General features: G+C 49.4%; 1 protein-coding gene across 1 annotated transcript; it reads left to right on the top strand.

The window, feature by feature from the left end:
• The first annotated feature begins 3818 nt into the window (after nt 1-3818).
• Nucleotides 3819-19389, top strand: LOC148838482 (phospholipid scramblase 2-like). Its single transcript, XM_088910669.1, has 8 exons — nt 3819-3956; nt 10149-10263; nt 13595-13914; nt 14301-14343; nt 15006-15226; nt 15980-16141; nt 16755-16916; nt 17033-19389. The coding sequence occupies exons 2-8, from the start codon at nt 10251-10253 to the stop codon at nt 17090-17092; spliced, it is 981 nt and encodes a 326-aa protein (XP_088766795.1). The 5' UTR covers nt 3819-3956; nt 10149-10250; the 3' UTR covers nt 17093-19389.
• The last annotated feature ends 127 nt before the right edge of the window (nt 19390-19516 follow it).

Here is a 19516-nt window from a genome sequence, read left to right on the forward strand (position 1 = left end):
TGTCATGCCACAGCAGGATGTCCAGGAAGGCCTAAATTGAGCCTTAATTGCGTAACGAGCCCAGTGCTGCAGGTCACTCTGGCAGTTAAGGCTTAGCTGCAGAGAAGGCTTGAAATGCAGTACAATCCAGATGCCAAGGCTGACCACCGCTGTCCTGTTTTGATTTCAATTTAAAGCGTAAGACCAGCTCTCCAGCTCTGGTCCTGGAGAGGCCCTGTCATTAGGGCGGAGCGGTGGATCTGTGGCTCTGTGGCTAAGGATCTGCACCTCTGGGTGGAAGGTTGCCAGTTCAAATCCTGCAGCTGGCAGAGGAATCCTACTCAGTTGGGCCCCTGAGCAAGGCCCTTAACCCCAACTGCTCCAGGGGTGCTGTATAATGGCTGACCCTGTGCTCTGACCCCAAGCTTCTGTCTGTGTCTCATGGAGAGCAAGCTGGGGTATGTGAAAAGATGAATTCCTAATGCAAGAAATTGTGTAGGGCTAATAAAGTGATGTTATTAAATCATTGCTTTCTGAAGACCAGGGACAGTTTGTCCTTCCATTGGATAACTCCTCAGGCTCACAGGGGAGCAAGGTAGGACACACCCTGGACAGGACGCCAGTCCATCACAGGGCAGACAGACACAAACACACTCACGCCAGGGCCAGTTTTCCCAGAAGCCAATTAACCTACCAGCATGCCTTTGGACTCTGGGAAGAAACCGGAGCACCCGGAGGAAACCCACATGAACATAAGGAGAACATGCAAACTCCACACAGACAGCACCCCAGAAATTGAACCCAGAGCCAGAGCCCCAGAGCTGCAAGGCAAAAATACTGTGGTGCTGTGCCACCCTTCTCTGGGTCTGCAATTATTAAATCAGCCAGTACAGGACAGAAAAGAAAATTCATTTTATCAAAATTGTCCCTAAAGCCAGCATGACGAACGAGTAATTATCACAATGAGAAGTCACCGTGTCTTTTTTTAACACATTTCTCCAATGTCGGTGTAGAAGGAAACAAATTAAAGATAAAAAAGTTTACAAAGCATAGGGGTAAGGACTTAATTGTGAATGTTTAATATCCACCTTTTAATTATGAGTGTTTGATATGAACTTTTCAATATTAAACAGCCTTTGTGTACTTCAATCAATTATTGATTCAGAGAAAAAGAGATGAGAGTAATGTTGCACTTTCCCCATTGGTAACCGATAATATTTCCCGGAGTGTGCACGCTTTGTATCTATTAGTCCTGTACATAACGGGCTTAAAACATTCACAAAAAAGGTCCTGTCAATGCCTGACGTCAATGCCTGACAGAGCAGTCCGTTGATACAACTATTTATATCGAGCTCTGTCTGAGTTCATTTTATTCAATTTCTTTTGTACTGTTATGTATTATTATGTACATACTGTAATACATTTCATTGCCAGCAACTACTGCTGCACGCTGTATGGTGGCGCATTTGATAAATAAACTTTGATTGACTGATTGTTCGTTCCAGCGGGCAGTGGTGAATGGCCGACTCACTCTAACCCAGAGCCGCTCTGATTAGACAGTATGCTACGTTAATCGATTTAAATCAATTTTCGATCGACACTCGCCGTCACCTCTTGAGCTTGAGGTCGCAGACTGCACCACTGTGCTTCAACATATGTATGTACAGGTTTATACAGTGCAATAAAGGTTTCGTTATAGACATCGTGCGCCCAGAGAGAAGCCTGATTTAGAAAGACGAAATAGGTCAGATGTAGGCCATGGAAAGGAACAAGTAAAGGTTTATTCCCTGCGCAAACGAGACGAAAAGAAAAAACGTTTCGGCTGTGGAGCCTTCTTCTGGTGTGTAAAGGGAAATACGTGTACTGTTTGACGGTTGTCAGTTCTTTATATTGTTGAATCCCAATGAGAAAATAGTTCTACAAAACAAAATGTTTTTGAGGTCATCCTTGCAAAAGACTAGCTCGGGTCTGCGGGCGGATATGGTGTGTCCTAGCGGAGTCCAGGCATTGCACGCCGGATACAGACTCCTAGTTCAACCTTCTGTGGCGCGTTTCGCAAAGCTCATTTGCTTTACGTTCACTGACCCTGCTTATGTTGTGCAAGAAACTGTCGTTTTTATACAGTTTCAGAAAAGCAAGAGATCTCAAGGGGTTACACCGACTACGTGTCGCGAACACGGACTGAAATCCGTGTCAGATCTTGTAGAAGACCCTATGCGATGTGGTAAGAGCTGGAGAAAACAGGAGGCGTGGTAAAAGGGAACACACAGGGGTTTAATAGTGCACAAAATAATAGTGACAGTCCGTGAGACAGTGAACGGGGAAGACAAAACGGCATCCAAATCCAAACGGGTCCAAGGGCAGGTCAAAGCACAGTCCGAGAGTCCATCAGCGAGTGATCCATCCTGGGACGCGACAAAGTTAAAATCCCCGGGAGGAGGGAGCACACGGACAAACAAAACACGGAGGTCCAAGGGTGACGGGGCGAGATCCTCCAGACCCCGGGCTCAGGAAACGGGAGGTGTCGGGGATGAGGCCTATGTCCTCAGGAGACGGACGTAGGGTTTCCTGGTGCTAGGCGGGCCTCGCGACATCTTACCCTAATGATGAGCCCCGAGGACTGGAGGAGCTGGTCTTTAAATAATAACGCTAAAAGGGTACACCTGGAGAGCTTAATCACACGGACAATAATGGGAGCAGTGGAGCGCCCTCTAGAGAGGGATGTCGGGCGTGACACTACGGTATAGACACCCCTGGTAGAACAGAAAAATAAGAGCTGATATCTAAACGTCGATCACGCAGGCACACGTTCTATATTACTACTGGTGAGGGAGGCGCAGTGCTGAGCCTGTCCCGCAAGCATGGGTCAGGTAAAGGTCGCACACGCGCGCGTATGGAATAATTAGACACCAATTCACCTAACCTGACGAAATTACCTAACGAAAGAGAACAGGCGAACTCCACACAGCAGGTAAAGGCACCCTAGTCCTTAGTCCATATTCTACATATGAACCTATATTTGAAAGTTTTTCGGAGTTGTACAAAAAAGAAAATGTGAAATATTAAAAAAAGGACTTATATTATGACATCAATCCAGTTTTATTAATATAGTTTTACTTAAACCAATAATACAATCGGAGCTCATAAGAACAAAAACACGCATGCCATCTCTGAGGATATGTTATTTTAAATAATAATAAATGATAATGACTCGCCCTAGCCCGCTTAAAACTAGGAAGACAATTTTATTATTAATAATAATCATCATCATCATCTTTATTTTATATAGTGCCTTTAAAGGTGGCTTCTCAAAGCGCTTTACAGAAAGACAACAGCGACAACAACGATAAAAAAACCCACAATAAAATAATACACAAGATAACGATGCAAATAATCACAATCACAAGGTCTTTATTCTGCTGTTATAAACCGTGTAATTAGAAATAAAGTCTCTTGGAGCGGTCGGTTCAGAAGTTGTACAGTGTAAATACCACGCATGTCGGCATATACAGTACACAGTGTTTCTTTGCTAAAAAAAAGCGTTTCGTTTTTCATTAATCTGGGAAAAAAACACGTGGCTGACTCCCCAATGTAAAATAATCCCAAATAACGAGAATCTGTCGGAGATTAAGTGACTGAATAAAGCAGAGAGGGAACAGACACCCTCCAGCGTTCCCTCGAAACCGGGTTCAAGAGCCGATAAGCCCCTCTTTCGCCGCAAGACCGAGACTGCGAGGCGGGGGGGGGCTCGCAAGTGAACACCCTGTGACCTCACTGCTCACTCGCGTCAAACTGCAGGGCGGGGTGTCAGGAAAAGGAGGTATTAACCAAAAGCAGCCAGCGCCGAGCGCTTCGACTTTCACCCTGGAGAGACGGTGTTTACCCGACTTCAGTCTTGGGCTGTTGTTGTTTTGCTTTCCGGTTGTGGAACTGAAACGCGATCCCGATTGGAATTTGTCTGGAAATCCCTGATCCGGGTAAGAACATTCAAGAATTTTAGTAATAACTCGTTTCTGGAGGCGGGGAGGCGAAAGTGTTTTTTGAGGACAAAAGAAATAAACTAAAGCAGGCATTCTCCGGGGAATTGAGCGTGGCTTGGTCTCGAAGTCACGCGTGTTCAGTAAGCGCGCCGGTTCGCTGCCTCCAGTCTTGTTTTTTCTGTTTCAAACCTGTGACCCTCGACTAGCCCCGGAGGTAAGGAAACCGCACTGGGTTCGCGTAGAGCTGCGCGATGAGACGGGGGAGGGTCCCTGGCGTTCACACGGCTCAAAAGAAGGAAGGAAGGAAGCAAAAACCAAATGCAAAAACGCGCATCTTCCAGGCAGGGGACGGTCTGAATCTCACAAAGACCAAGACTCTCCCCCATTCACCTCCCCCCGACACCCCGCTCGACGTGTGGACTGCAAATTCAGTGTGAGTAAAAACACAGCTCCACTGCGACGTGTTGGCGTGCTGAATTTTCTGAGTTCTGGGTTTTTTTCCGGTTAGTTTCTTTTTCTTCTCCCGCTTATTCCCCCCCGTGTTTGTGAACATTTCTAGTGGTAATTAGCGCGGACCGAGACGGGAGGCTGTGAGCCTTATTCACAGAGCATCTGAGCGGTTCTGAAGACGAGCTGTGCTTTGAATTATTTAGCTTTGAAGGCACAATGAGCCCCTCTGTGGTCTGCGCTCATTTCTTTTGAAGGTGTATCGGGGTGGGAGGTAGGCGTAGGTAGGGTTGCGCCGATCAGTCGGGCGGAGCTGGTCCGGATTCTCTTGGGACGGAGATCGAGGTGGAGAATCGGGCTGGACGGACTGCCTGGCCCAGACTCTCTTGAGGACCCCCAGAGCTGTTGTTCTACAGCAGGGCATGCAGACCTACGCGGTTGTTGGTCTCGATACAGAGGAGGCGAGACCAGTTGAAGTCAGACTGCACTGCTGCGTTATTTTCGCTATCATTCTGAGCAGTGACTTGACTGAGACAAGACATCTGAGAGAAGACATCAGATAAACACCGCGCCACTTCTTAGCATACCAGATGATTGATATTTCTTAATAAGATTTAATTCATCTTTGACTCAGCTTGGGCGAGGGGAGGGCATACTTGTCCGAGGTCAGACAGCAATATTATCTCCCGGCATCCTGTTTGAAAGGCGCGGGGAAGTCAGTGCAGTGCCCCGGCGGTTCCGTAACGAGCGCGATCGGCTCCATCAACGGCGCTTCCGAGATGGTCATGCATTTGCCTCGAATTCGCCTTGAAGCGCTCGTGTCCTCCTTGGGCCGAGCCCTGAGCAGCTCTTCGGGAGGAGAGGGGCGCTCTTGGCAGGCCTCGAGATCCGTCCTGTGCTCAGCTCTGCGGATGCAGCGCATGCATGCGGGAACTACGGAACATTAGCCTGTATTTTGTGTTTCCAAGCTCCTCCGTCATGCAGCTCATTTAGAACGAAAAGCGCACCTCCACCTCTTCCGGAAGTGTTTCTGAAGCCAATGATGTTCCTGGGACATACTGTAACATTCCTTCCCAGTTGGCTACTGTTTGTGTCCCAGGTGGTTCAGATTACAGCCATGTGCTCTTTACCACGAATTCTGTCCCCTTTTCAGAGCTCTGAGTTATTCCTGTGAGTTCCGTCTTCATGGTAGACCCAACAAAAAGGCCTAAATGAATCACAATCTGGAGAATAGCGCAGCATCATCTGTGGCTGCGGAGTCTGCTGTAATGAAGGAAGCGTGTTTAAAACTGAGCACAGGAAGCAGGTCTTTACGCAGAGGGTGGCGGGAGCGTGGTACAAGAATCCCAGCCTTGTTCTCGAAGGCGATATCCCGGCTTCTTTCAACAAAAGTTTGGGTGAGATTCTCAGAGGATGAACTCCTACCGAACTGGCTAAACGTGCACGCCCTCCTCTCCTGGGGTCACTCGGTGCCCAGGACTCCGATCTGATCCAGGGCATTTAGGCAGGGCGGAAAAGCAGACTCCCAGGATTTAATGCTGCAGCGAATTGGCTCGGTCCCTTCATAAAAATAAAACAGATGTGTTTCACAAAGTGCAACATGGCCATAAGCACAGCTGAGTGGAAATTATAACTCCGATCCGGTTTCATAGGCACAGGAAGTCCGAGCCGACAAAGAAGCAAAGCCTTCGGATGGGTTGTTTTTCCCAGGCAGCTCGATAAGTGCAGATAACAACCTTCCCAGTCTTCACAGCTGCACACTGCCCCCCCTCCCCCTTACAAGGTGCCACCCATCTACCCACTCTGGGTGCAGGAGCAGGTTCTGAATTGCTCTTTGTGTGCCATCGCCCTTCCTCTGCCTGGCCACTCGGAGCCCAGGACCGCCCGCAGACCTGTCTTTGCATACCTGTCAATAATGCGCTGCTGGCCAGCGCCCCACAAATCTGGTGAAGTAAGCACAGAGATTTCCTGTGCACGTGGTGTGTGTCTCTCCCTGCCCACACTCACGGGGAAGCGGAAAGCTGCCCAACCTGTTCTAGAGTCACCCTGTCACATTTCACAGTGCTCTTTTCAGGAGCGGCCTCTGTCATGGAAAAAAACCCACACGTGATGCGTGCTTTGTCATGTTGTTATCCATCACGCCAACAGTTGACCCAGAGTCTGGCCATTTCCGCCCCACCCTCTTGACCCCAGTGTACCATCCTAATGGGAGGGAAGTCACCTGACTGCTGTTTGCCCGTTTGCTTTTGCGGCCTTCTGGAACCATAAAGGTGTCTGATGCCACAGGTGAGGCAGCAATCTCTGTTTAAAGTGTGAGCAGGCTGAGGGGTTTGGATATCTGTGGAGTGCTCTGGGTCGAGCTGGGATGGAACCAGGGGGATGGGTCTTCTCTTCTGGGTCGTTCGATATCGATTCAACACAGGCTGTTACCCACTGCCTCACGTTGTTCTAGAAAAAATCACCTTTATGGTTTTCGGGCACACGCAGCACAGAATTGCTAGTTATTTTTTAGCCCAAGTCCTCTGTAGGGAAAAAAAACCCCAGAACAATTCCCTTTCGAACTGTGACTCGGTGAGGATCGGCCCTCAGTGAAAAGGCGATCTCGGAGCTGGGAAGGGAACGGCAGCCGGAGCTCAGCTTAGGCGATTCATAACGGTGAAAGCTTGCAAGAAAACCAAGATCAGAGCTCCTGAAGAGTATTATTCAAACTTCCACGCAAGGGGGTGGGAGCCCTGAAAGTTTAACATGACACATATTTGTTTACTTCTTTGCCAAATCATACATGACGTGCAGCGAATTTGCAATATTGTACTTCTGTACAAATGTTACCTTAGCCAAGAGTTCTGCATCCCAGAGAGCTTCGGTAATCTCTTATTTCCATGCCTGCCAAACTCTGAATAACCTCAACTGGATCAATCTGTTGCTTAATTAGGAGAAGTTCCTGTTTTCTCTTTGCCATAAACCCTCCAGGACTGAGGGCTCCCAGGAGAGGGGTTGCAGGCCACTGTTAGCCTGTACTCGTAAAATGGTTCACGTCCATACGCTGTTGAGCACTAGTTAGACCAACTGAACAGCACTCTGCAGGTATTAAGCTTTTGATGATTTCAAGAGACCCAGATAACGTAATGCTCTTTTCCAGGTGGTTGATGCATCAAAACAAGCAAACATGTTGCTGTTTTCGTAAAAAAAAAGAATCGGTGCAATTAAACAATGCTGACTTGTTAGCTGGAACAACACTTCTTGGTATTTCGATTAATCAAAGGTTCTGCCTGAAACCAGATCCCCTCTCATGCTGTGAGAAATGCCTGAGAAGCCAGCAGCTCCAGGGACTGTGACTCATAACTAGGCAGTCATATTTCTCTCTTGTGTTTAATATCACGCAGCTTCTGAGTGGAAGTCTGGGATCTGCGGGTTACAGTCCCACCGCACAATCCCAGAGTGGTTGCGCATCACTGCAAATGATTATTTTCCCTCTCCTCCGCTTTCACTTGTTGGTTTATTGCTAGTAGTGGTTCTACCACTTTTCCAGGAAATTGGTACTCCTTTTGACTGAGAAACGGAGGCTAATCAATGCTTTCCCCCCAGAAGATCAATAACACAGCTGACGGACGTGAGCTGTGTGACTAATGTTAAGAGCACGGGCTGTTAAAAACACCAGTGTCCCTCAGCAGAACTGCAGGCAATCCTGTCGATTCAGTGCTGAAGGAGTGCTGCAAACCATAACATAGAATTTGCAAGTGCCCGTTTAGTGCCCTAGCCATGGGACTGGGGTATTGGAGGTTTTCCACGGAAAACGGAGATAAGCTCTGGAAAAGCAAGCTGCCTGACTCAGGAGAGGTTCCTTGTCGGAAAGAATAGCGGAAGACTTTGGGATGAAAGCTGCAGGCTCTAGCACGAAAACAACACAGGATGGTCCAGCATCTGCTGTTGCCGACTATGATCGGAGCAGATATCCGCGGGCTTCTCTAGGAGGGGAAATGAATACGGACGTTTTGTTTTCTCCTGTTTCAGCAAACTGGAGCAGACTTGTCAGTGGGAGACGTTTTGACTTGGTTTATTAGATAAAAGATCACTTTACTGGCCATATACAATTTGTTGTATTGGGAATTTGTCTTTTCGCATACCCCAGCTTGCTCTCCTTGAGACACACAGACAGGGAGAGAAGCTGGGGGTCAGAGCGCAGGGTCAGCCATTTATATGGCGCCCCTGGAGTAGCTGGGGTTAAGGCCTTGCTCAAGGGCCCAACGGAGCAGGATTCCTCTGCCGGCCGCGGGATTTGAACCTGCAACCTTTCAGCCACAGGCGCAGACCCTTAGCCACAGAGCCACCGCTCCGCCAATCAAGAAAAGCAAATGCCCGAAAAGGGACTTGAGCCCTGGACCCTCAGATTAAAAGTCTGATGCTCTATCCAGGCTCCAGTGGTTTCGAGTGGTCTGAAAGTGCTGGACCCTGTCTGCTGGAGACGTGAGGAGAAATTTGACAGGCTCACAAAGGGAAGGTTTGTGGTGGCAGGCTGGCGCTGTGCCAGGCCGAAGTCAGCTGACTGCTGCTGTGCTGCACTGCGCCCTGGACGTCCTCGTCTTTACAAAAAAAGGGGAATTCTTTCCTGTCTCTTTATGAGATCCCGTCTCCCAGGGAGAAGAAAAAAAACTGCTGCCTTCTGCCAGATGATGCTTAGAGGAACTCCTGGGTGGTGTGGGCTTGGAGCCGTGATCGTCAAAGATTTTTTCTTCAAGCTACATCTTGGAAAGAGGACAAGCCAGCTGCGAACATTACAAGATTATTAAAAAAGAGGGTTTAAGCCGTCAGTGGACAAATTCTAATATAACTCTTTATAATTACATAGCGCTTTTCTGGACACTCCACTCAAAGTGCTTTACAGGTAATGGGGACTCCCTTCCACCACCACCAGTGTGCAGCCCCACCTGGATGATGCACCTGTACACTCACCAGGAGAACATAGATGGAGATCATTAGGAGGCCATGACTGGTATAGGCCAATGGGAACTTTGGCCAGGAAACCAGGGTAACACCCCTACTCTTTTCTAGAAACACCCTGTGACTTTGAATGACCACAGAGAGTCAGGACCTCACTTTTACACCTCATCCGAAGGACAGCACCTTTTTACAGTGTAGCGTCCCTGTCGCTATACTGGGGCATTAGGACCCACACAGACCGCAGGGTGAGCACCCCCTTCTGGCCCCACTAACACCTCTTCCAGCAGCAACCTTAGTTTTTCCTAGGAGGTCTCTCATCCAGGTACTGGCCAGGCTCACACCTGCTGAGCTTCAGTGGGCTGCTAGCTGTGAGCTGCAGGGTGATACAGCTGTCGGCATGCTTCTCTTTCAGTCCAGAAGGAAGCAGGACTGCTCTGTGTGGGCCTGTGTTCTGCACCTGTGATCTGGCTGGCCCTCAGTCTGTGGCTGCCAGACTCCAGTGGCTATGGCGACTGGGCCGTAGAAATGGTCTTGTTTGTCTCCGTTTTAGTCCCGTTCTCTCAGTGCTTTTATTCTGGAAAATAAAGAAATAAAGATCTAGAAGGTAAACAAGTCTTACTAAAGAGGGAAAATTTGCTTAATCTGTAGATAGCTAGCTGTGTGGCTCTGTAATGCAGAACACTTATAGCAAGGAATTTTGCTCCACACTGACCTGCCCTATCTCATCCTCCATTCTCTCTCTCCCTCCCACACCACCCCTCCCTCTTTCCCTCTTTCCCTCTTTCCCTCTCTGCTGGTCTCCAGGCAACCCGGTGACTAAAAGGAGAGGAAGCAAAGCTCGGATTTCCACTCTTGTTGCCAGAGACATTAACTGCCCCTCCCTGCGACCTCTCCTTCCCCCCCAGCATGGCAGCTCCAGGTAAGACGCCCAATTCTCCTCCTGTGCTAGATGGGCTTCCAGATGTCATGGAGTATATAGATTAGGCCTTTTCAGTTGTTTTTTTTTAATCTAAGGATTGTGAGAAAACAATGGTGGACGGGGGGGTACATTTTCTTGGTAAGATGCAGCTCTGACAAAGTACCGAGCATAAAATGGAGCATGCACAAACATATCAAGATCCCTTTAGTATCTCGGTATCTTCAGGGCCTTTTGGGTGCAGGACTTAGGCATGGAAGCACTGGACTGTTATGCTTTTCATTACAACATTGGCCTGTATAGTGGTGTGGCTTACAATTGGCTGTTGGCAAGGTCATCTCTGAGCCAGCAATCAAGTGTCAAATATTGCAAGCTTATTACCTTATATTTAGTGAGTTCGCACCTGATTAAAAGCTGGAATGGATCGTGCATGCTATGCATTGCGTGATCTTGCTCAGATCAGATCAGACTCCAACACAGGCACGGACCACAGGCACCCTTGCATAGAGGGTGATCAGCAGGAAACCTAATTAGCTGCAAGTAGAAAACTTCCCAGGACCAAGTCACCAAGGTAAAACAATTTCAACTCACTCGATACAAAATCAAAAATCTTGCAGCATTTACCACTCCAGGGGTATCAGTCCCACACATCTCTCAGAGCAGTTCTGTCGACATTTGGGGGGGGCAGTCACAGTGTGAGCACAACTGTGGCACGGAGCCCAGATTTACTCACTTGCAATTCCAAAAAATGCAGGAGTGCGAGCAAAAGCTACTAAATGTGGCGGTTCTGAATAGGAGTTGTAAAGAAAGTTGTGTAACGCAAATGAGCTTTCCGCTGCGCACAGAGGCCACGCCTGGGGTTGTTCGATTTGCATGGTTCCCGGCTGGAAACAGACGGCTGACCTACTTATTGTTTGCTCTCCCCACCCCAGTGCATGTGAGGATGTACAGGAGAGGGGCTCCGGTATCAGCTGTGATGTTTGACAGAGGGTGGAAAAAATGCCGCTTCCGAAAGCTCCCACATGGCAGCAGCCTGCAGGTGTGTCGCTGCGCGTGGGCGGCTCATTCCCCCCGACTCAGCAAAAAACCTGCTTTTCTAACGAGACGTCACAATAAGCTGGGAGGGGCAATTCCTGTTCTGGGCCACTGCTTCATTTCACAGCTCTATTAATACCAGCAAGGCTGCTTATTAACTGGAGGAACTGGTAGATCCGAAATTGGCAGGCGTTCCTTTTTTTTTTTTTATGCCGTCGAGGATTAAAAAAAAGTTACTTTTGTAATGGATCGGACTACAAGAATGGAAGAGATTGAGAGATGAGAAGCTGCTTCTGCCAAAGACATAACAAGGGAGGCGGGGGGTCTTAATGATCTGTGATCAAGCTATTGCCTGCAGGCATGGCCGAAGCTCGAGAGGTGGTGACACACTACTTCAGGCCCTCGTGGCAAGATGACTCCTGTTGTCTGTTCTGAATGACCTTCCCCTTCTGTCCCCAGATCCTTGCTTTGTGGTAATTAATAATAATAATAATTGCTTACACTTATATAGCGCTTTTCTGGACACTCCACTCAAAGCGCTTTTCAGATAATGGGGATCCCCTCCACCACCACCAGTGTGCAGCCCCACCTGGATGGTGCAACAGCAGCCATAGTGCGCCAGTACTCTCCCCACACACCAGCTCTCAGTGGGGAGGAGAGCAGAGTGATGAAGCCAGTTCAGAGAGGGGGATTATTAGGAGGCCATGATTGGTAAAGGCCAATGGGAAATTTGGCCAGGACACCGGGGTTACACCCCTACTCTTTTCGAGAAACGCCCTGGGATTTTTAATGACCACAGAGAGTAAGGACCTCGGTTTTACGTCTCATCCGACGGACGGCGCCTGTTTACAGTATAGTGTCCCCGTCACTATACTGGGCATTAGGACCCACATGGACCGCAGGGTGAGCGCCCCCTGCTGGCCCCACTAACACCTCTTCCAGCAGCAACCTTAGTTTTTCCCAGGAGGCTCTCTCACAGAAGACCCCATTAGGTGACTGGCTCAGTGCTTTTCAAGATTGCACATGCCTGTTGGATGAAGTCGAGCCCCGCTGGTGTCCACCGAACACTCATCTGTGATGTTTAAAGGGTGGCAGTGGTGTAATCAGAACTCTCCAGAACCCTGCAATTAGATGTATTGGAAGTAGACTTTGCTGGGAGATTTTATTTTTATGCTTTTTATTTTACTGCTGAGCCACACCCACACTGCAGACATGGGTGGGATCTCCTCTTAAACCCATTTTTGGCAGAAACCTGCCCTCCCTTTTTTCTTTATTTAACGTCTAAGAGATATAATGGGGTATGTCATTTATACTGGTGGTCGAGCATATTTTGTGGGAAGAGTACCTTTATTTATAAAACGGATCTCGAGATCTTGGCACCTCCTATGGAGAACTTGGATCTGTATACAGTGTATGCACGGCCTGGACATGTGACCGAGACCTATAAGCATGGTTTGCCATGTTGTGGAAGACTGTGAAAAGGTGAAGCTGAGTTCAGGGCTGATTGTGAGATGGGAGGGAAGGCATTGGGTCAAGCAGAGTGAGAGTACTGTTAAGAGAGAGCAGAGTACTGTTAAGCTATATCAGAGGAAACGGTGACGCCCGTTTGGTGAGTATAGTGTGCACTAGTGTACATAGTGGGGCGTTGCTCCTGTGTGGCAGGCAAGTGAGGTCTGGGTCTTGTGATTTAGCTGCACTGTGGGGCCAAGTCTCTGTCTAGGTAGCCGAAGCTTCAGGCGTGAGTTCTGAGCCAGAAGGTCTGTCCTGCTCCCCACTGGTGCTTCGTCTGTGCTCATCGTGTGAAACGTTGTCGATCACGACAGAAGGTGCTCTGCAGTTCAGCAGATCTCTTGCGTCCTCTGGTTTGTGTCTCACAGAATCAGTAAAAAGCACAAACTACAGGCGACTTAGAGGAAATGTGTGCTGAAGAGTGGGAGGTTTTTCTCAGTAGGGTGTCATGAATTTTACTTAGATCAGTTAAATACCAGCAACCGCATTACCCAGATGGGCCACGTGGCCTGCTCTCATTTGCAACCATTCTTATGTTTTTTGAAAGTCGACTCAAAGGCGTTATTTCAAAATGAAGGTAACCGAACCGGTAACCGGTGGCTGATTGTGCACAGGTGCTGGGAAGTGTTTTTGTTTTTTAGAAGGAGAGCCGTCAACATGGAGTGGCTTTTTAAAGCGACCTTGCAAGGAGACACGTTTGATTTGTTTAGGGGAAAGCTGCTCGGGTCACAGTCCTGTGTCCCAGTGGCGATTTCGAAATCCTGCCCACAGACTTGGTTTTTCCCTGCAGGTTACCCTTACACAAACCAGCCCCCGTACCCCATGACCCAGGCAGGGGGGTACTCCATGCCTCCTTACCCCGTGCCCCAGCCTGGGTACGGAGACCCCAGCATGTCTGCACCCCCACCTGGCTTTGCGATGGGGTACCAGCCCTCCCCTGGGGGTCCCCCCATGCAGCCGGGTGGCCCCGTGATGTACCAGCCTGGCCCGGTCAGCCCCCATCCGCCTGCTGCGGTGCCCGAGTACGGCAGGGGGCCTGCACAGGACATCACCAACTACACCCCATTGGCGCCTGTGGGCGTGCCCCCCGGACTGGAGTACCTCACTCAGGTGGGTGCCCTCCCCTCCGAGGGTCTGTCCTTCTGATCGGGAAAGGTAGCGACCGGAAGACCCTGCAGCCTCCAGAAAAACAAATCCTGCAGCACGCTCGGCAAGAAAGGCACCGATCTGGTGTTTCATTTCTCATTCAGCTTCTATTGGCATTAGCAGAAAGTTTTTGTCTGTGTCTTTTAAAGGTGTGAAAGATTACATTCAACGGTAAGATGATCCCGATGTTTATTCTGTCACCTGTCGCGTCCCTCTTTCTGTTAGTGGTTTTCGAAATCCAGGAAATGAGCTTATTTTCAGGCTCCGCGCACTGCTTAGATCCCACAGCTTCCAACGGATGGACTGGGGGGGATGTTTCACTCTGCCTCTCTCCCGATCTTCTTTCCCAGATCGATCAGATCCTGATCCACCAGAAAGTGGAGCTCCTTGAAGGTAAGGCCACAGAGAATCGCATCGGCTTTCCATCCATCCATTTATGGACCGGTTCTTCCAGTTTAGGCTCGTGGGGGAGCCGGAGCCTATCCCAGCAGGCACCAGGCAGACGTCAGGGTTCACCCTGGACGGGACCCCACCTCTCACTGGCCAGACAGACACAGATACACACACACCAGGGCCTGTTTTCCCAACTAACGCACCAGTATGTCTTGAAGTCGCTCCGTAGTTCACAGTGAAAGAAGAGTACAATAGATTTGACACAGAACAATTGCCACTAGGTGAAAATCCTGGAGAAATGAGCTTGGCTCCTGCTGGAGGTATTACTAATCTACTTCCTTTATTGTCCTAGATGGGGGAATTTGCAGCAGCTAAAGATGTTTAAAGCAACAGGATCTGTTAACAGATAAAAAAAAAACACATGTATGCATCAGATTAAAACAAACAAGAGAGAAGCTTTAAATAAACCTCATGACAAATCAGTACAGAAGGCTGGGTCATCAGTGAGTGAAGTAGAAATCTTGGATACATACATGATAAAAATAAAATAAAACTATCAATCAAGCAGTGCACATTCTGCAGGTTAATAGCTGCGTTAGTATGCCTAAGTACTCAGTCTTACTGTGGGTCTCTCCCCCCTCCATCTCTCTCCCTCTGTCCAGCCTTCATCGGCTTCGAGACCAACAACCAGTACGAGATTAAGAACAGCCTGGGCCAGAAGATCTACAAAGCCAAGGAGAAGAACGACTGCTGCACGCGCAACTGCTGCGGCTCCCTGCGCAGCTTCGACATGAAGATCAAGGACAACAGCGACCGTGAGGTCATCCGGCTGATCCGGCCCTTCCGCTGCGCCTCCTGCTGGTGCCCCTGCTGCCTGCAGGAGGTACTGCGCCCGCCCGCCCGCCCTGTGGACAGGGAGGGCAAGGCCATAGGGATGGCTTAGTAGTCTGTCAGCAGAGCAGCCCCAAGGCGCAGGTGATCTCCAACCCTGGTCCGGCCGCTAGTCTTCCGGGTCTCTTGTTTGTAAAGATTGGCAACAATCAAGCAAGCGATCTGTTCGATTAAGGGAGCTCTGGTCCTTGAGGGCCGAAGAGCGCTTTGGTTTTAGTCCAAACGACTTAGTTTAACTAATCGCTTGTTTAATTGCTCTGGACCTTTAGAAATGGGTGATTTAACAGTGCCCTACAAACAGTGCTGGTCTGGGGCTCTCCAGGACCAGGGCTGGAGATCTCTGCTGTGCTGTTCAGGAGAGTATTAGTTAATAGAATAATTCTTCACTGCACCAGTAGTAATGCATTAGTGTTTTGTGCTGTGCTTTGGCCACCAATGGTGCAGAAAGGCACTGATGTGGCTGCTGTTCCTAGACCACCGCCTGCCTGGTTTTCAATTTATGCGCTAATAGAATTAAGCCCCGTGCTTCGGTTTCACAAGTGTTCTCTTGGGAGCAGTTGTTGCCTTGGAAACGGCACGGTACAAGAACAGCATTGTTGTCTTGTCTGCTCACGCAAGAGGCCGGGAGGGAGTGTGACCTGCCGGTTAGGGACCGGGAGGGAGGGTGCTGCGCGTCTAAAAATGGACCGGGGCACGGGGTCCGGTCGGGGTCTCGGGTGACTAGTGTCTGGCTTGTGATTGGTAGATGGAGGTGCAGGCGCCACCGGGCACCACGATTGGCTATGTGGTGCAGGACTGGCACCCCTTCCTGCCCAAGTTCTCCATCCAGAACTCCTCCAAGGAGACGGTGTTGAAGCTGGAGGGGCCCTGCTTCGCCTGCAACTGCTGTGGGGACATCAACTTCGAGGTGAGAGGGGGTGGGGGGCCGGAAGAGCAGTAGAGGGGTGGGGTGCAAAACGGCAGCAGGCAGCAGGGGATGGTGCGTTAGCCGCGTGTAATGATAAATAATGATAAGCCTTACACTAATCTGGACACTCCACTCAAACCGCTATAGAGTTACTGGGGACTCCCCTCCACCACCACCAGTGTGCAGCCCCACCTGGATGATGTGACGGCAGCCAGAGTGCGCCAGTACGCTCCCCACACACCAGCTCTCAGTGGGGAGGAGAGCAGAGTGATGAAGCCAGTTCAGAGAGGGGAGGCAAGGACACTGGGGTAACACCCCTCCTCTTTTCAAGAAACGCCCTACATATTTGTAATGGCCTACGTTTTACGTCTCATCCAAAGGACAGGGCCTTTTTACAGTATAGTGTCCCCGTCACTATACTGGGGCATTAGGACCTCAAGGATGAGCGCCCCCTACTGGTCCCACTAATACCTCTTCCAGCAGCAACCTTAGCTCTCCCAGGAGGTCTCCCCTCCAGGTTCTGGCCAGGCTCACACCCGCTGAGCTCCAGAGGGGCTGCCAGCTGGGCGTCGCGGAGTGATGTAAGCGGTGCCGTGTGCCTGTGTGTGTTCAGCTGAAGGGCAAGGGCGGGGGCGCCAGCATTGGGCGGATCAGTAAGCAGTGGAGCGGCCTGCTGAAGGAGGTCTTCACCGACGCGGACAACTTCGGGATCCAGTTCCCCATGGACATGGACGTCAACATGAAGGCCGTGCTGATGGGAGCCTGCTTCCTCCTCGTGAGTGAGGGGTCCCAGCGGGGCGTGGGGAGGCTCGATCGTGGCGTCGGCTGTGGAGGTCTAACCACCCCTGGGTCTTCTCTCTCTCTTTCTCTCGTGCCATTGCCCTCTTCTAGGACTTCATGTTCTTCGAGAAGGTGGGAGACGCTAACCAGCGCAGTACCGTCTTCTCCTGAGAAGGGGGAGCGAGAGCCGGGATCGAACCGTCGACCGAACCAGACCCCGCTGCGTTTCCAAGGAGAAAACACCCCAAAACACTCCTTCCCTAGTGCGTCCTCCAGCCCCTCGTCTCCTCCTGCCCCACTCTTCCACTCGCTGCACCCCACAGGAATGCCGCCCTCTCGGTCTGTCAGCTCCCCAGTTCGTCTCTCGTCACCTTCTCTCCAAAACCCCACGTGCCCTGGAAACCTGTCGGAGTTCCGGTTTACGTTTCCGATCCGATCTGATCGTGCAGGTTGTCGTTCCACCTGAGGTCCACTTTGGGAGGGGCTTCCCCTCGGTGGGGTTCTTGCGCAAGGAAAGGAGGGGAAGTGGAAGGGTGGGATGGGTTGGGGTGGAGAACCTTAACGGGATGGGCTTGGAAAAACCCAAAAGAGGAAGCGACGCATTATGCACATTCCCTTTCTTCGAGCTGCCTTCTGAGGAAAGGCTTTCTCTTCCTGCTACAGTAGAGAAATGCCAGTCAAACACGCCACAGGGTCCAGTCTGCGTCCGGGACTCGGCCTTTCTTTTTGTATTTCTGTATGCCTTAGCGTTTTTGTGAACTCAAGGTTCAGTAGCACTTAAGAGGGTTTTAACATGTTTCTCCCAGGCCAAAGACCCCACAGGTCTGCCAACTGAACCTTGATTTTTATTTTATTTTTTTGCGGTTAATGCCATGTGCACAACAGCCTTATTTCTGAACCCTGGCCCAGTGGCATGATCTTATTGTATCACCAAAGACTTCACAATTACCAGAGGAGGGGTTGACTCATTTCTGCCCCACGCTGTTACAGCCAGGACTCTTTGGGACAAGAATAATTGGATAACTGTCAATTAAAGGCACATTTGCATGACAGCATTTCTCCACACCTTGAGTATTCAGGAGTCATTTAGCTCACATCATTCTGAAGTTACAGGTGTGCCCTTGTCTTTTGGCACAGTCCCTGTCCTGTCTTTTAAGATGAACTAATGTGTCCTATATAAGCAACAAATACTTAAGAAGTCGCTTATATGATAACTCAGAAAAGTGTGTAGTGTGTAATGTGCTTTGGGCCGGAATTAAAGAGCAGGCCTTCAATATAGCTATGGTGTAGACTTGAGTAGTCCAGAATACATTAATTGAACAAAACACAATGTATGATATTATATGGATCGGCATGATGTTTTAGATATGCAAGACTGTTGAGATGTATTGTGGCACTGGATAATGTTACACCTGGAGTTTGTTTTCCATTCTGTTGAGTCAAAGAGCTCTTCAGTCACTTGTCAACAAGTGACACTGCAGTCATTCCAGTCCACTGCACAGTGTTTTTATTTTTGTCTTTTTGTGATCCGAGCAGCCTTTATCCAATAAGCCCGGCCCTCGCCTTCGTTTTGGTGCACAGTGTTCCGCCCCTGGAGGAGCGTATTCCTGCGGTTTCCGTTCCCAGTCTGGGTCAGGAACTCTCCTCACTGTGGTGCCTTCACCCTACACTTCTTCATGCGCCAGTGCCTTAACCGCACAGCGCTGCTATGGACTTGTTCCTTCTTTCTGTTCATTGAGGAAAGCTGTGCCTTTGGCTGCTCACTAGTCTGTGATGACAGGAACCGGTGAGCCTCTTTCCCCTCACAGCTGTCGCCCATGTGTCATTGGGATTAGGTGGATCGTAGTACCTCCCCACGCCTCGCGTGCCTCAGTCCGTCTTGCTCTCTTCTGTACAGTTTTCTTCACAGTGGGAACATATTTTGTAAATAACAGGAGCTGGGTGGTGAATAATTTAAATGATTGATTTTGGTTCTTGTTCTCCTATGCATTTCAATGTTTGTCATTTACAATAAAAATGGTTGACGCACATGGACGTTGTTTTACAAGGATGATCGCTGTGTTTCAAAAAGAGTTTCTGCGAGTTTGTCTTGACCCGTTTCGCCCTTCTTTTTTTTATTTTACTTTTGTAAGTCCCTTGCACTGTTTGAGCCTTTTTCCTGCTGTTTGTCTTTGCCTTGCCTTCAGTCGTTGATCTTCATGTCTAGTGGCTAAGGTGATCAAAACCATAACTTGACCAGACCACCCGAATCCCAGTTTACAGACAGCGGTTGGGGAAGTGTTTTTCTTCTCTGTGTGTATGTATGAGTACAGAGACAGGGCATACACATGTATCTGGTGTCTTGCATGACATTAACAATGGAGCTCTGTTGATGACCTGCTTTGCACCTAAATTTTTTATAACCCATAAACAAAAATAAAAGCAGCATTGTTTGTTTTGAAACAATAAAATATCAGTTTTTTAAAACATACTGTCTGGCTACTGTCCAGTCTTTCATTTTTGCTCAGTTTCGTTGGGGGGGGGGGGCTCAGTTTCTGTCCTGCCACAGGATGACCCAACATGCCAAGGTGTTCAAGAGTCTGCTGCCCCAGGCAA

Source organism: Atractosteus spatula, chromosome 3 (assembly GCF_055471065.1).
Source record: "Atractosteus spatula isolate fAtrSpa1 chromosome 3, fAtrSpa1.hap1, whole genome shotgun sequence".
In the NCBI taxonomy this organism is placed as follows: Eukaryota; Metazoa; Chordata; class Actinopteri; order Semionotiformes; family Lepisosteidae; genus Atractosteus; species Atractosteus spatula.